An 18553-nucleotide genomic window follows, 5' to 3' on the forward strand; every position below is an offset into this window, starting at 1 on the left:
TACCAATTATGATAAAGCTTTATTTTAATGAAACAGATATCTTATTTTCATAGAGAAATTAAAAATTCTTAAATGATATATTCTATCCATGTACCATTTATTGAATAGCTTTAATTTAATGAAACAGATATATTAACTTTTTAGGCAAATAAAAATCCTTAAATGACATTTTCTAGTCCTTGTTTAATTAATTAAATAGCTTTATTTTAATGAAACATATATCTTATTTTCATAGGTAAATTAAAAATCCTATATAATATTTTCTAGCCCTTGTACCATTTATTGAAAAGCTATTTTTTCCTACTAATCAGATATCTTATTATCATAGGTATATTAAATTCCTTAAATAATATTTTCTAGCCCTTGTACCATTTATAAAAAGCTTTATTTTAATGAATCAGATATCTTATTTTCATAGGTAAATTGAAAATCCTTAAATAATATTTTCTAGCCTTTGTACCATTTATTGAAATCTTTATTTTAATCAAACGGATATCTTATTTTCAAAGTTAAAATAAAATTCCTTAAATGATATTTTCTAGCCCTTTTACCATTTATTTTAAAGCTTTATTTTAATGAAAATATATCTTATTTTCATAGGTAATTTAAAATCCTTAAATGATATTTTCTAGCCCTTGTAGCATTTATTGATAAGCTTCATTGTAATTTTACGGATATCTTAATTTAATAGGTAAATTAGAAATACTTAAATAATGTTTTCTAGCCCTTGTACCATTGATTGATAATCTTTATTTTAATCAAACAGATATCTTAGTTTTATAGGTAAATTGAAAATTCTTAAATAAAATTTTCTAGCCCTTGTACTATTTATTGAAAAGCTTTAATTTAATTAAACAGATATATTATTTTTATATGTAAATTTAAAATCCTTAAATTATATTTTCTAGCACTTTAACTTTTTAATGAAAAGTTTTATATTAATGACACAGTTATCTTATTTTCATAATCAAATAAATTATCATAAAATAATATTTTCTTTCCCTTGTACCATTAATTGAAAAGCATTATTTAAAAGGAACACATATCTTATTTTCATAGGTAAATTCCAATTCCTTAAATACAATTTTTTAGCCCTTGTACCATTTATTTAAAGCTGTATTTTAATGAAACAGATATCTTTTTCATAAGTAAATTGAAAATCGCTAAATAATAATTTTTTGCACTTATAATATTTATTTAAAAGCTTTATTATAATGAACAGATATTTTATTTTAATAGGTAAAATAAAAATCCTTAAATGATATTTTCTAGCCCTTGTACCATTTATTGAAAAGTTTTATTTTAATGAAACAGAAATTTTATTTTCATAGTTAAATTAAAAATGCTTAATGGTATTTTCTTCCCCGTGTACCATTTATTTTAAAGCTTTATTTTAATTAACTGATAACTTATTATAATAGGTTAAAATAAATTCCTTAAATTATTATTTCTAGCCCTTGTACCATATATGAAATGTTTATTTTAATAAATCAGATATTTTATTTTTATAGGTAAATTAAATATCCTTAAATTATATTTTCCAGCCCTTGTGCTATTTATTGAAAAGCTTTATTAAAATATAACAGATATCTTATTTTCATAGGTAAATTAAAATACTTGAAATAATATATTCTAGCCTTGTACCATTTATTGAAAAGCTTTATTTTAATGAAACAAAATCTTATTTTCATAGGTTAATTAAAAATCCTAAAATTATATTTTCTAGCACTTTAACTTTTTATTGAAAAGTTTTATTTTAATGACACAGTTATTTTTTTCCATAGATAAATAAATTTTTATAAAATAATAATTTCTATCCTTTGTACCATTAATTGAAAAGCATTATTTTAATGAAACATATATCTTATTTTCATAGGTATATTGAAATTCCTTAAATACAATTTTTTAGCCCTTGTACCATATATGAAAAAGCTTTTTTTAATGAATCACATGTTTTATTTTTATAGGTAAATTAAATATCCTTAAATGAGATTTTGTAGTCCTTGTACCATTTAATGAAAAGCATTATATTATTAATAAAATATCTTATTTTCATAGGTAAAAAATATTCTATAAATGTTATTTTCTAGGCCTAGTATTATTTATTGAAAATCTTTATTTTAATGATACATAAATATTATTTTCATAGGTATATTAAAAATCCTAAAATGATATTTTATAGCCTTGTACCATTTATGAAGAAGCTTTATTTTAATGAATCATATATCTTAATTTCATAGGTAAATTAAAAATCCTTAAATAATATATTCTAGCCCTTCTACCATTTTTTGAAAAGCTTTAATTTAATGAAACAGGTATCTTATTTTCCTAGGTAAATTGAAAAACCTTAAATAATATATTCTAGTTCTTGTACCATTTTTTGAAAAGCTTTAATTTAATGAAACTGATATCTTATTTTCATATTTAAATTATAAATCCTTAAATGATATTTTCTAGCATTTTTACCATTTATTGAAAGTTTTATTTCAATGAAACAGATAACTTATTTACATAGGTAAATTAAAAATTCTTAATGATATTTTCTAGTCCTTGTACCATTTATAGAAAAGCTTTATTTTAATAAAACAGTTATCTTAATATCGTAGGTAAATTTTATTCCTTAAATGATATTTTCTAGCCCTTGTACCATTTTTGAAAAACCTTTATTTTAATGAAATAGGTATTTCATTTTTATATGTAAATAAAAATTTCTTAAATGATATTTTCTAGCCCTTGTACCATATATTGAAAAGCTTTATTTTTATGAAACAGATATCTTATTTTCATAGGTATATTAAAAAACCTAAATGATATTTTCTAGCATTTGTGCATTCATTGAAAAGCTTTATTTTAATAAAAAATATATTTTATTTTCATAAGTAAATAAAAAATCCTTAAATACAATTTTTTTGCCCTTATACCATTTATTTAAAGCTTTATTTTAATGAAACAGATATCTTTTTCATAAGTAAATTAAAAACCGCTAAATAATAATTTTTAGCACTTACACCATTTATTTAAAAGCTTTATTATAATGAAACAGATATTTTATTTTAAAAGGTAAAATTAAAAATCCTTAAATGATATTTTCTAGCCCTTGTACCATTTATTGAAAATCTTTATTTTAATTAGACAGATATCTTATTTTCATAGGTAAATTAAAAATCCTTAATGAAGTTTTATAGCCCTTGTACCATTTATTTTAAAGCTTTATTTTAATTAAATTGATATCTAATATAATAGGTATAGTAAATTCTTTAAATGATATTTTCTAGCCCTTGTACCATATATGAAAAAGCTTATTTTAATGAATCAGATATTTTATTTTTATAGGTAAATTAAATAATCTTAAATTATATTTTCTAGCCCTTGTACCATATATTGTAAAGCTTTGATTTAATGAAACAGTTATCTTATTTTCATAGGTATATTTAAAATCCTTAAATGATATTTTCTAATCTTTGTACCATTAATTGAAAAGCTTTATATTATTAATAAAATATCTTATTTTCATAGGTAAAAAAATATATTAATGATATTTTCTAGACCTTGTACCATTTTTTGAAAAGCTTTAATTTAATGAAACAGACATCTTATTATCCTAGGTAAAATGAAAAACCTTAAATAATATATTCTATCCCTTGTACCATTTATTGAAAAGCTTTAATTTAATGAAACTGATATCTTATTTTCATATTTAAATTAAAAATCCTTAAATGATATTTTCTAGCATTTTTACCATTTATTGAAAGTTTTATTTTAATGAAACAGATATCTTATTATCAAAAGTAAATTGAATTCCTTAAATGATCTTTTCTAGCTCTTGTACCATTTATGAAAAAGCTTTATTTTAATGAAACAGATATTTTATTTTCATATGTAAATAAAAATTCATTTAATTATATTTTCTTGCCCTTGTACCATATATTGAAAAGCTTTATGTTAATGAAACAAATATCTTATTTTCATAGATAAATAGAAAATCCTTAAATAATATATTCTAGCCTCTTGTAACATTTATGAAACGGCTTTATTTTAATGATACAGTTATCTTATTTTCATAGGTAAATTTAATTCATTAAATAATTTTTTCTTGCACTTATACCTGTTATTAGAAAGCTTTATTTTAATGCTTATTTTCATAGGTAAATTAAAATTATTAAATGATATTTTCTAGCCCTTGTACCATTTATTGTAAAGCTTTATTTTAATGAAACATACCTATATTTTTTTCTTAGGAAAAATAATAATCCTTAAATGATATTTTCTATTCCTTGTACCATTTTTTGAAAAGCTTTATTTTAATGAAACAGATATCTTATTATCATAGGTAATTTAAAAATCCTTACATGATTTTTTCTAGCCCTTGGATAATTTATGAAAAAGCTTTCTTTTATGAAACAGATCTTTTTTTCATATGTTAGTTAATAATCCTTAAGTGATATTTTCTAGTCCTTGTTCCATTTATTGAAAAGCTTTATTTTAATGAAACAGATATCTTATTTTCATAGGCAAATAAAAATCCTTAAATGGTATTTAATTTTATCCCTTGTACGTTTTTTTGAAAAGCATTATTTAAAAGAAACAGATATCTTATTCTCCTAGGTAAGTTAACAATTCTTAAAATAATATTTTCTAGCCCTAGTACCATTTATTGAAAAGCTTTATTGTAATGAAACGGATATCTTATTTTAATAGGTAAATTAAAAATAATAAAATGTTTTTTTTCTAGCCCATGTACCATTTATTGAAAAGCTTTTTTTTAATTAAACAGATATGTTATTATCATAAGTAAATTAAATTCCTGAAATTATATTTTCTAGCCCTTGTACCATTTATGAAAAAGCTTTATTTTAATGAATCAGATATATTATTTTCATAGGTAAATTTTAAATGTTGAAATAATAATTCTAGCCCTTGTACCATTTTTTGAATAGTTTTAATTTAATGAAACAGATATCTTGTTTTCATAGGTAAATTAAAAATCCTTAAATGATATTTTTTTTAGCTCTTGTGCCATTTAGTGAAAAGCTTTAATTTAATGATCTTAAAATCATTTAAAATTAAAATCGAAAATATTCACACGCTCTTCACTCTCTCGTTTCAATTAATATTTTTAACTAAATGTACACATTTTTGATTCAAGTTGATGTCAAGTTCTTAATTATTTTTATTTTTTGAAGATGAAACCAAATTAAACATTTTTGACCATAAATACGCATTACTACTATTATAATAAAACTATTATAATACAAGTTCCTTTTATTTCCCAAGATTGACATATAGTGGTTTCTTCAAAATGATAAGATAGCTTTTGAGACGCATACTAATTCCGTGAAAGCACTAAAGTCATTAAAACGAATTCTGAAAAATCGCATTTACGAAACTTAAGAACATGTCCAAAGCGAGATATTTGAATGAGTCGGAGTGGCGTGTGGGGAGGACAATGCAATCCATTCAAATAACGTATCTTTAATGAAGTTTAGCGCCAATTCCTTGCTGAAATGTTTAAAATATTTGTTTAACAATATTCACTACTCAGCTAGTTCCTACAACCTATCAAGCCACTTCTACCACCAGCCTCCGTACTGCACTATTTGTTCAGTCACCAACCGAGCAGATGACTCCAACTAAGCTCGGTTTCACCCCACCACGTGGTACCTCATTTTCAAGCTATCAGATGTTATTTTGTATGGACTTTGTCTTTATTTGTTGTGTCTAATGTTATCGCCAGATACACGTCGTTGTTGACAGCCATCTGTAACAAGCCAGGCAAATATTTATGATTATATATATATATATATATATATATATATATATATATATATATAAGCTAATTGTGTCAATAGATTCGTGAGAAGTTTCTTTTCAGGGTTTCAGCAGCTCGGTTACACATGCTAGATTTCTTATACAACCTAATTTTCGATAATTTATTTATGCAAAGATGTAATGACCATATGAATATGAAAGGGAAGCCGCCCCCCTGGGACGACAATATGGCGGCGGTGATGACGGCAGTCGGAGGAGGGCACTCGCTCACCCTGGGCTGCGACCTCGGGGGCGTATCTCTGGAGGCGCGTCGTCGCCTCGCGATAGCCGCGACAGGCTAGTCCGTCTCAGCGACAGGCCAGCACAGTCTGCTGAGCGAGGCGACCAGCTGCGGCGAGTGCTGCTTGTGGCGTGACACTTGCTACTGGCCGAGCGACACTCGGCGCTCACCTCCTAGCTGGTTTACCGACCGTTAGACTGCAATAAGGTATGCCCGCGCCGTCTGCAAGGGAAGCCCTTGTCCTGTTTGGCCGGGCTATTTCGAACACGTTTGCTTCTGTACTTGATGGTTGTGATTGGAGTGCCGACGGTAGACATGTTCTTGAAACAATATCAGCCAATCATGATAAGCAGATTGCTATAGTGTTCTAACTCACAGCTGAACTAGAAATTATTTGTTTGCGAAAATTGCACTGCTCTAATATGGCTCTAATCGGTATGCCGACAAAATTTATTTCACTCAAAACGTATATTAGTTATCACAAGTTTTCCATATCTAATAAGTAACACATATTTTATTTGACTCTGAACGCGTATTACCTCGTCCAGGGTCGCAGTGGTCAACCACGCTCTGTCGAAGAGGGGAGGCGTCCCACACAAACGGCAGCCAGTGCGCAGTTCTCCTCTAATGTGAGGGCTGGCGCTGAAACAGCCAGGTGTAGGAATGGTGATGTATCGCGGAATGTATTCTCTCTTCCGCCGACAGGCCCCGGTAGACTCGCGGTGACAACGAGATCGAATCTGCGGCATTACTAGACATGGAAAATCATCGCCAGAATAGTCTGCATTTATTAGGGTTTAGAAAAGAGTTTTCTACATTATATAGTTATTTCAAAGCTAACCGCAAAATTTATATATTGGAGTAAATGTTTCCACACAGACTAAGCGTGAAGAAGTTACCTTGCCTTACAAACTATTTCGGGATTAAAATAAAACCGCTCAAAATTATCTCTATCCGCCAAATAATATGTATTTGCGTTGATTTTTTGTAACAAACCCGTATAATATAAAATTTTTTAAAAGATCTAAAGATATCTCATTCTTTAAAAATCGTTTACAAGGTAAAATGACAAGCTAATAGCAGCTTTTTTTTTTAACTAACTTACAAATGAGTTCCAAGGAAATATTTAAAATGTTCAGACATTATGCAAGCTTGATGATGCTCTATGAACAAAATAATATTGAGTGTCATCTAGCCTACAATAATGCATATCAAAGAAACCATTTGATCGCGTAGTTTGCGTGTCAGATTTGTTCAGCAGTTTGAAACGTATGAGGTACATTTGATATCAACAAAACATTATTCCAGCCAGTGTAGATTGATTCTCTACATGGTACAGTCGCGACACTCGGTCGTAACGGGCGATGGATAAGGGTTTGCTCGTGCCGTGGCTCGTATTAGCTGTCTTGTAGTTGTTACATGTCTTATCATTACATATATTTGAACGATATCCTGTAAATGGATTACGATAGCTTTCTTGCATATTTAGTCAACACATATTTACAATATTCTATTAAGTGTGTGGAAAAACAGGTCCGTAAAGGATAGTTCAAATTGTTTATTAGAGTTCATTGATTGGTTAACTATGGACCCATCCCGGCTTTGCACGGACGCGTCCAACTGTGGCATCATTTAGAGTTAATAAGTACTTATGAGTATCAAGTTCTCGTCGGTGCTTCTAAAAATTATATACATATAAACACGTACTGTCCATAACTAAAGAATTTCTTTGTAAGCTATGTTGACAGCTAATTATCATTACACAACACAAGCAGATTTTGTTTAGAAGTCACACGCGACGAAGTTGAGAAATATCAATCCGGACGCTACAAATAAAACGACAAATATAATAAAGTAACTATTAAATAAGTGCTAAAAAAACGTTGTTTGATGGATCGCATTAATATGGTGTAAAGGTCAATTTTGACACCAATTAAATGTATAAAGTAAAAAAATATATATATATATATATATTCTCATAAGTACTAAGACTATGTCGGTGAAAATAGGTTTCATAAAAAAACTCATTACTTTTTAAACAATTTTGTATGATAAAAAATGTTATTGTAGGTCATACTAAGAAAATATACATATGCTATCGTGTAGTTTTCTGCAGGTATTTTTAAGACCTACAATTCTGTAGTGAATTAAACTGATGAATCAGTAATGCATAAGTCAGCATAAGTCATGAAAGCACCCTAAATTGTTATTTCACGACCTGGTCATCAAACATCTCTACACACGTCCTGCTGCTCCGATCTCCGCACACGGAGCCCGTTGCTTTCTCGTCGCCCGCTATCGCTCGCCAAGAGGTGACTTCCCCTCTTCACTCCTATAGCACTCCGGAGATCTCCGGAATCGCGATCTATCAAAGAATTTGATAGCAAGGAAGTTCTGAATTTTATTTTATTTCAATCCCTAGAATGTCTCATCAAAAATTGTTTCAGCCAAAGCTTTAGATAATGTTTAGGATTTAGAAGTAACTGACAACGAATTACATATTAAACTTAATAAGTACGTTTTAATTTATTTTTTCTTTGAACGCTTGTTATTTCAACCCCTTGCAACACTGTTTTTTTTACATAAAAATTATTTTAGATAAAAATTTTAGACAATAATTAACATGCTAAAAAAAACCAGATATATGGCACATAAGTTGTATTATTATTTGTTTAACCCCTGGTTATTTCAACCCCTTGCAGTAATGGTTTGTCTATCAAAAATTGTTCCAAATCAAAGTTTTTAATAATTTTTAGAATAATTACAATCAAGTGTTATAGATTTTATGGTTTACTTAATAAGAGAGTTGTAATTTTTTTTTGTTCTTAAACCCCTGGTTATTTCACCCTTAACAGTAAAGGTAGGCTATATCGAAAATTGTTTCCAACAAAAGTTTTACATAGTATTTTAAAGGTCTACGAACAATTTGAACGGATTTAATTCTGAACTTACTAAGGGAGTTATTTATTAGTAAATTTATTAATGCATTGAGAATTAGTCTTTTGGTTTGTGAGTTACTCTTACCAAACTAGCAATTACAATAGTTACATCATGTGGAATACAAAACAAAACTATCAATTAGTCAGTAACTTGCTATGCCTTAAAACAGCTGAGAAACAGTAACATGTAAGACATTATCCTTCCCCATGAGGTCTAGCGAATGTCTTCTCTTGCGACCGTGAGAGATCATCGCGCATACCACATAAAAATAAGAAATTATTTACTTCAGCACAACATGTGGTGACATTTGTTGGCAAAAATCGGAGTTACTTGCAACAAGTTTCTTGCACGAGATATATTAACTCTCGCTGACGAATGGAGCCAACTGCAGTCTATCGAGTGGATGTTGCCTTACATCCAAGTGAGCACGGTCAATCGTATCAAGAGGCTGAAGAACGTAGAAAATGACAAGAACATTGACATACCATTCCGATCATGGAGCCTTCTTAGCTTCTTTCAAAGTCAGGGTATCAACTGGGTAGTAAAGTCCAGCTTCGCTATGGGAAAAAAATAAAACAAGATAAATCATTGTCGGGCTTCAGACTGGAAGACAGCTCAATGCAGGAGTGAGCCTCTCCATGTTCGATAACTGTTAAATACGTAATTTAAAATTACTTTTAAACAGCGAAAGCTACCCGTATCCGACATGAACATGGACTTTGAAAACGGAAGATTTATTCTCCCATATGTCAAATGTATCAAGTTTCAGCAAGCATACAATGGTCGCGGACAGTTGCCGATACTGAGTCCCGACAGTTTCAAGAACAAGGCTTCGCTTGACGTTTACAAACAGGACGATCGAATAAATTCAAACATCATCGACTGTAGGATCGAGATATCGACAAGCGGAAATATTCCACCAAACACTTATGCTTTCTGTATAATACTTGCATCGTAAATTTGTCGAGACACGCTTGTTAAAATTCTCTTATTAAAACTGGTGCGTTTGCGAGACTAATTTAGTTACGACCGAACATTGCTAGCGTCAAGTTGCACTGCAACCTGCAGTTTCCAGAGCAAAATGTATTTGCACTCAAGGAGATGGCCGTTACCTACGAAGACGACGGCAGGACGACCGCACCTCCGACCTCCATATCCTTGGAAGCTTCTGGACGAAATACGTTAACGGTCCTATGAATGGCTTTGCAAATATAACCATGACCTGGAGTGGGACGAAGTTAAAATTCCTTACCACCACGTAAAAAAATTTTTGACGATTTTACACTTGCGAATCCGGGTGGCATCATTTATGTCGTCGGACCCGAGCAGAAGAAATGGCTGAGCAAGTTTTATGATGAAGATGCTCAAATTGTAGATCTGGCTGCCCTTCCCTGTGCAAGCTTACATTAGTGCAATGTATGGCGGGCAGGCTGAGGTTTGTGGCAAGATCGAGCGCGAATTGTCATGTGCCTGGCACAACTCCGAGTGGAGTTCATTCGGGAGTTCTCCCGCGGCGGAGTTTCCGGGGCGATAGTGCCGCGGGCGCGGCGGAGTCCCGAGCGAAGTTCCGAGCGAGGTGCCGAGTGGATCCTCGGCGAAGGCAAGTGCGTCGGCGGCGACGGAGTCCTGCGACGGAGGTCCACGAGGGGTACTGCGGCGAGAGTTGCGCCGGAGGTGCGGCTCAGCGAGGTGAGTGGTGTGGAAGAACCGAGTGAATGAGGAAGCAACATTTTTAAGTGTAATTGATTATTAGGCAATTTTAGAAGATTATTCGTTAGTGAAGTAAATAGTGGCGATAAATAAAGCTGTGTGGTAGTAAAATCTTTAATTGGGCTATCCTTTACGAACCCGATCGAATAAATATAAATGTGTGCAACAGTATATACTTGCAATTATATACTTGAGATATAGGGCGTCTGAACAGTTTGTAACTTCAATTGCCACCCGACCTACGAGAAGATGTTTCCGTTCCATCTGCCAACATGTGCGAGAGTGTAAAACCTAGCATCAGCAGTGTCGAGTACGGCCACTGGGGGGCGCTCAGAACCGGCAGTTCCCGCACTTCCCACTGTCCTTCGAACTGACCCAGTAGCTGCTAGATTGCTGCGAACCTGGAAACACATAAGGCCACACACGATCCTTCCAGCCAGCATCGAAGTAGTCGCTTCGTCTGCACGTGCAACCCAACTGAGCAGGCCCGGACCTGTTGCAACCTGCAGCGAGTGCGACGTATCTGCACAGAGGACACGCACAGTCGTCCATGCCTCGCCGAGAATTGCCGAAGAACACCAGTCTGAGACCCGTGTTCCTGCGCGCGAGACCAGCGAACCAGCTGGAACTGGAGTCGACGAGGCAGACGTGCAGCATACCAAAATACTTAATGCCTTAACCTAATAGGTATTGTGACTTCTGTATTTTAAAAATAAATTCGTAAACAGTAAAATGTTTAATTTAGGTTTAATTAAATCAAATAAACAGTTTTGAGTCAAAATTAAATTTTTTGCAGTGACCGAGGATCGAACTAAAGACTGAAATAGGTCAAATCATTCAATATATTTTTGATGATTTTGGGATTATTTTTCGGATTTTTAAGTTAGTAATTATAAATTTTAAATATGGCGGACAAATTGACTGCTGTGGCTTAATGGAGCCTGGAAGGGGAATTTAAACCTTTTGGTGACTTTTCACAATATTTTATGAAATAAGTAATTTTTAAAACAAAATTACCATTTGTATGAACCAAGGATTGAACCAAGGACTAAAATCGATCTTGCGATTAAATATTTTCAAAAGTAAAATTTTTAATATTATTTTTTGGAATTATTCCCAATTTTATAGGTTAATAATTACATACTTTCAAGATGCAAGGCCAAGATGGTTGACATGATGGCAGACAAGATGGCGGAAGCAACAATATTTGACTGTCTTGTGATTGGCACTACTGCAATCTAGCAGGATATATATATATATATATATATATATATATATATATATATATATATATATGGTAGCAGCGAACTCTAGTAGGCGAAAATTAAATGGCGGGTCCAATATGGCCACCATGACGCCATTATGATTGGCGTAATATCTCCTTGATGAAAGTGGTGGGGATCGGTCTGATTGAGGATATCAATGAGGAGGATCGAGTTGCCATTTTTAATCGAATGATCTAGTCGGTTTGAACCCAGGTCCCCTAACTTTATTACATAATTGCATTTTAATCAAAATTTCATTAAATATAATTTTTTTAACTTTTTTTAAATTTTCCGATATTTGGGATAATAATTAAGAAACATATTCTTTATGGGGGACATTACATCATAATTCAAAATGGCAGAATCCAAGATGATGGAAAGTTCTAGAAAATCAAATGCTGGAAAGTTGTAGAAAACAGATTGACGGAATTCAAAATGGTGGAATCCAAGATGGTGGCGGCCATAGTCAAGATCAACTAAAATGGTAGCCGAGGTCAAGGTCAAAGTCAAAGGTCCTCAGCAGCTTACTGGTGGTTGGTAGATGGGGAATTAAGACATTTTGAAGACATTTCTAGCCATTAGGAATTTTGGGGACTTAAATAGGGACCTTTCCCTTGAAAAGGGAATTTTTCCTTCGCAATAGGGAAATTATTGGTAATTTTGAGGAATTTTGTCGAATTTTCGACACCATTCCAGCCACCGTGACACAATCCAATACATCAGACCGGCACCAGGCAATTTAACCTTGATCCTGACGCCGGAGAAACATTTATATTTTACAAAACAAACATTATCTCCGAACTAAACGAAAACTATGTCACGCAAAACCATTAATGTTTATTATAAACGGAAGATGACAAAAAAAAAAACAACTAAACTGGTTATTCCAGAGAAGATAAGAACTTTTCTCAAGGTCAAGCCGTACAAGTATATACCCTTGATCGTATTTAACACGTGTTTACTGCTGCTTTTGATAACGTCGCGATGTTTCCATTTTGCTAGCGAGGAATAGCAACGAGTTGTGACGAGGAATTAGCCCGTCCGACAACCACAAACTGCCTTCATTCTTTGGCAATAACCTTCGAAACAGCTATAGACCGTTTCACTCTTAGATTGCAGTACACAGATTATGGTATGCGTTGTTGCCAAATCTCTCACACATTACGAATTTCAGGATATGTGTTTCTTTGGAAATCTGATTGCACCAGAAGCATTTTAAGAACTCATAGAGTAATTTATAATATTCTACACTATGACGATTATAAATTTGTAATAAATCACCACTTTTTTACTCTATTCGCAACAAGAAACCATTCACACACAGTCATTGGTACGAATTAATACGATGATTGTAAAGTGAACTTAATAAAGAAATTAATATAACACATACCTTTCAATTACTATCGCTACCGCTGACCAAAGTTACCAAAGTTTCCCTAATTGCATTGTTCACACTCATGTTTTTTTTTAAAAAATACTCAAATACTTTCAACACAATCCTGAGTTCCCTCACTCGAAGCCTACCAATGTAGTTTCTTTTTGGTGTTCACATTTATGTAATCCGCATGAAGGCAAAAAAAAAAATCACGTATGTGAATAAACAACCCGTCAACAGTACAACTGTAACGAGTCAGCGGACACAACTTGTCGCTTGGTCGCGAGACACGGCACTGACCGGCAGGCTGCTATCCAGAAATGCGTGTCGAAGGAAATATCTGAAGTAATGAAGCCTTTATATTTGAACTTGTTTGCAGGACAGAACCCCACTGATCCAAACACACGGCCATGGTTCCTCTTATGCAGCAGTTTTGGAGCGAGCCTCAACTATAGCGGGCTCTTGCACTGACAAGACACGTCTTCACAGCTATGGACACGAAAAATGTAGGAGAAATTGAGACGGCGTTGTTTCTAAAAACAAATTACATTCATTGTAAACATCTTTCACGCTTTCAACCCCCTATATATTTAATAGCATAAAACTTGGCTGCATATCAAATTTTTGATGTTTTAGGTTTTTGAAGAAATCCATTATAGGATTAAAAAAATATAACTGACAATAGAGCAGTTTTGTTATAAACTAAAAAAAAACATTTGAAATGACTACACCCGTTGGTTAAATTTTTTGATGTGATACATTTTGGAATACTTCAAAACTGTTTCCAGAGAGACATTTAATTCTTTTAATTTTTTTCGGCTCCTTAAAATGCAATCAAGCATGCAAAATATTCATCGCCTGATGCGTATTTTGATGCTTCACAATATGCAAAAATGCTTTGTATATAAAATATAATTTTAAATTCGTATGATATATGGCAACAGCGCACAAAGAGACAAGGACAGCGCTAACGGCAGTCGGCGTGTGTTAGAGATACGCCCGCTCTGCAATCTAAGAGTGGGGTGATCTATAACGTGCTAAGCTAATGTCAATGACCGTGCTTCACTGATTTTATATCCTAGTAAATCCCGAACTGGACTTTATGGGTGTTGGCATCGTGCGTGCCTTGAGCGGGCTAGTGTAAGCAGCCTGCGTGATCTCGATGGTAGCTGACCCTAGTGCCTATAAGCGCCGCTCTGGCGCTGGCAGCAGTCACGGAGCGAGTGCGTCCACTGGACGAGTGTGCGGCGAGACCAGCCAGGGGAACGACGGCTTGCACTGGCTCAGACCGGGGGGTAACACGATCACCTAACATCTTCAACAGTTCGACTGTACGCCCACACGATCAGTTTATACCCTACGGCTTTTCGATCAGTGAAGTGCAGTCCCAGAAGTCGGCAAGTAAACAGCAGTTATCCCGGTATCTGCAAAAGATATCACTCGTGTGCCGTAAACTGTTTCATGATGAGATCTGGGTGGAGCGAGCACAGCGCGATGTGAAGTACAACGAGAGCCAAGGAAAATAATCTAGTCGATGAAGTGTGATATTCTCAAAGCATTTAGAATGTAAGGAAATTGGGTTTTATATATTTGGTGATACCACTTTTGTATAATCTGTTTATTAATATTCAACTATGTGCTTCCCCGTCCAATAAGCTCTAGTCCCGCTCTTATACCATAAGAACGCTGAAACACCATCACCTAAACAAAAATTATTCCGGTGAAAATTCCTGTCACTTAGTGAGGGGCTCATACAATGTATTATTTGAATGAACTCAAAAAAGACTAATCTCAATTAAACGTTTATTTACAGTACATTAAAATTAATATAGTAATTTTTTTTCCAGATTTTCTTATTGCATATGCTGTACTTCCTCCTTGGCGCCACGTGACCGTCTCCGCCGCCACTCCCTCCTCCATGGAATCAGCCAGCAAGGAGCGCAAGCCCTGTCCTAGGGACGATGCCAACTTGCTCTCTGTGTTGTTCTTCTGGTGAGTACACACTTTCTCTCTCGAGTGCACTTAGCGCCTCTAACTGCGCTCACCTGTGGTGCCATCAAATTGACGGTAAAATACAAGAACAAATTAATATATGCATATACATGTACAGACTGCCCATTAAAATTCTTCGTTTTAAGCAATGCAAGAGTCATTAAAAGACCTTAGTAATATTACTTACAATTTCACAAGATAAACCCACGGGAAGAAGACTAGCAGACCTTTTCCAAGTGAGGCTATCTCGGAAATGGATTTTCGCAGAAAGCGGACAAGAAAAAGTTCCGAATTTCCCTATATGTAATTAGCATTCCGTACATCGAAACCCACCATCATTACATAACGAATAAAAGTATTACTTTAATTTAGCTTTACTTGCTATACTGAATTTATTGTTTTATATTACTAATTTCAAATATTAACAAAAGAAATATTTAAAATGAGCCTACAGAAGACATTGTGATATCATTACCCAGCTTTGGGAATCCAGACTAAGAACCTTTAGTGAGTGACAAAGACACTAGCTTGCAGTGTAGTGCTCAGCGGACAAGAGGTCTATAGGGTGGTAGCAGTCGAAGCACTCATGTCCCGTTCCTTTACGGAGATACAGGTGTGGACAGTCTACATGGCAGTCACAGACGTGCTGTCAGGTATCTCCGCTGCCGAAGAGGCATTGGGAACTGGCTAGTCTCATGTGTCGTGCGCTTTGACACACCCGGGGCAGATAGATGCAGTATCAGCTGTCGAAGCAACCCAACCGAGGACAGACACAGCATGTTGTGGTTTCCACAGTGCCGATCGGATGGAGTGAACGACAAGTGTTATTTTCTTGTCCAAGCTTTGACATGCACACGTGTGAATGACAGGTAACTAGTGGTCGATTTATCCAACACGGAGCTGAAGTGGTTATAAAAAAAAAAAAAAAAAAAAAAAACTTGGGGGTTGCAGGGGAATAGTAGCCAGCGACAAGACAATCTAGTTTTCTACAATTATGATTATTATTCAGTTACACACTTTACAATTACACATTTTGTATATAAGGTTGCAACAATTATCTTCCTCTTCCGTTGGGTATGAAGGCCTTTATGTAAAGCAAACATAACAGGTGGTATTAATAATAATTACATAAAAACAATATTTTACAATTAATTCCTTCTTCGTAGACTTTAAAATGCTTTTTATTGTAAAACCTCTTTATAAAAGGCCGTCAACATTATTACAAGAAAATACTACTCAGTCAATAACATAGCAATACCTCGGTTCGAACCCGGTGAGGACTAAAAAAATGGCGACGGATCCTTCCTCTACAGAAGCCAACTACTACTTAGCTCTGACCACTTATACCGATGTATATATCATGGAGGCTAGTATGGCATAACATCCGCCATCTTGTTTTCGTATGCAAGAGGCCGCCATCTGGGATTATGGCATCACAGCAGCCATCTTGTTTTCGTCTGCTGGAGGCAGCCACTTGCTACCAGGAGCACTAGTTTCAGGTAGTACACACGTCATATACCAGTGCGAATTGCCGCCATCTTGTTTTCAGTACTTGATACTAGGAGCGCTAGTGTCACATAATGCATAGTACATAATGTCAGTTTTTAGAGGATGCCACCACCACATTGATTTAATTTTTACCCGATAGAGTGTCAATCGCCAGACAATCGTGGTCTCCACCATCTTGTTGGCCATCTAGGCCACCATTTCTAAAATCTGTAATTATTTAGCTAGAAATTTGGGAAAAATTCCAAAATTCATTAAAAAAAAATTCGCTCATCAATTTACTGATTGATTCGATCATTTCATATCCTTGGTTCGATCCTTTTTCAATCCAAAAAGTTTATTTAGGTATAAAAACACTATTAAATAAAATATGGTCAAAAATCCTAAAGTAGCATAAATTCATCTGTCAGCCTCCAATAAAACTCTGATGACATTATGACTTCCATCTAGGAAATTGGTTTTTATTTAGCTAGAAATTCGAGAAAAATTCCAAAATTTAATTAAAAAAATTAATTATAAATGTAATAATTGAATAGTTGAATATTTGTCCATGGAAGATCATTGGTCAATGCAAAAATGAGCCCAAATGAAAAGAAAAAAATCTTTCCATTGTGGAATGTCAGACTGCCAAAGTAAACAAAGATCAGGAAGATGCCAGAGATGGTTGTGACAGCAGGCACGAGTGGGGAATTGTACAGGTGGACTCGGGACATGGTGCGGCAGACAAGGTCCGCTGAGTGGACCGTGGACGACCTGTACAACCCTCGTCGTGGGGACCGCGCCTCGCTGCTGGGGGACCGATTGCAGGGGTAAGTCGAGCCCTGGCTCTGGCTCTTCTGTAGTGCGGGCGTGGATGACTACAAGATCCACCTTCGTGCTTTTGCTGAGCACATCTGCATGCTCTTGTGACTCACTGGCTCAGTTCTACTGTTAACATAACTATTAATTGAGAAGTTTTCGTGAACAATAATTTTTAGTGTTTTGGCGTTTGTTGTTAGCTCATAAATTAACTGACCAGACATTTACTAAACATTATTTTAAAATGGTTAAATGTCGCACAAGTGATCATAATTTTTAACACTTGCAAGAAATTAAAAAAAAACTGTTTAAAATAAGTCAAATTAGCGTATACTCATTGCAAAAAAGTAACTAAATAAGGGAACTGTCATTTCAGATTCCTTTATTAATGTCTAATTGAAGATGATGTAAAAAATTGAAACAGAATGGAAAGTGTGACATTCGTACATAAAAGCACAAAAATGTTTAACTATTTGAAGTGTCTGTTGAGAGTGCTGACTGGGGTCCTTATCTCAGGGAGTGGGAGCGCCAGGTGGCATTAGCAGAAGGCAAGAACCGGCCCAGTCTGCACACCGCCATCTTGAGGACCTTCGCCAAAGACATCGCCCAGCTGGGAGCGCTCTCTGTCATTCTGCACTGTGTGCTCAAGTAGGTACATTCCCCTCTCATACTTCCTTCAATCGACCTTTATACAGCAGTCTGAAAACTGCCATCTTCGGGAACTTCGCCAGGGATTTGGCCTGCTGGGAGTGCTCTTTATTATTCTGTGTACTCAAACATGTACACTCCCTTCTTCTACTTCCTACAATTCACCCTATACCAGAGTCTGCACACCATCATCTTGGGGACTTTCACCAGGGACATCGCTCTGCTGGCAGCACTCTCTGTCGTTTTGCACTGAGTGCTCAAGTAGTTCAC

The 18553-nt window shown here is 34.3% G+C and overlaps 1 protein-coding gene across 1 annotated transcript in view; it reads left to right on the top strand.

The window, feature by feature from the left end:
* The first annotated feature begins 6165 nt into the window (after positions 1–6165).
* The window catches only part of LOC134532188 (ATP-binding cassette sub-family C member 4-like), a 133376-nt gene continuing 120988 nt past the window's right edge, over positions 6166–18553 (top strand). The window contains exons 1-4 of the mRNA XM_063368595.1: positions 6166–6256; positions 15187–15331; positions 17536–17646; positions 18152–18283. Coding sequence (XP_063224665.1) covers positions 15258–15331; positions 17536–17646; positions 18152–18283 — 317 coding nt within the window. The 5' untranslated portion in view covers positions 6166–6256; positions 15187–15257. The remainder of the gene's footprint in view (positions 6257–15186; positions 15332–17535; positions 17647–18151; positions 18284–18553) is intronic.

The sequence above is a fragment of the Bacillus rossius genome, chromosome 5, assembly GCF_032445375.1.
Source record: "Bacillus rossius redtenbacheri isolate Brsri chromosome 5, Brsri_v3, whole genome shotgun sequence".
Lineage (NCBI taxonomy): Eukaryota > Metazoa > Arthropoda > Insecta > Phasmatodea > Bacillidae > Bacillus > Bacillus rossius.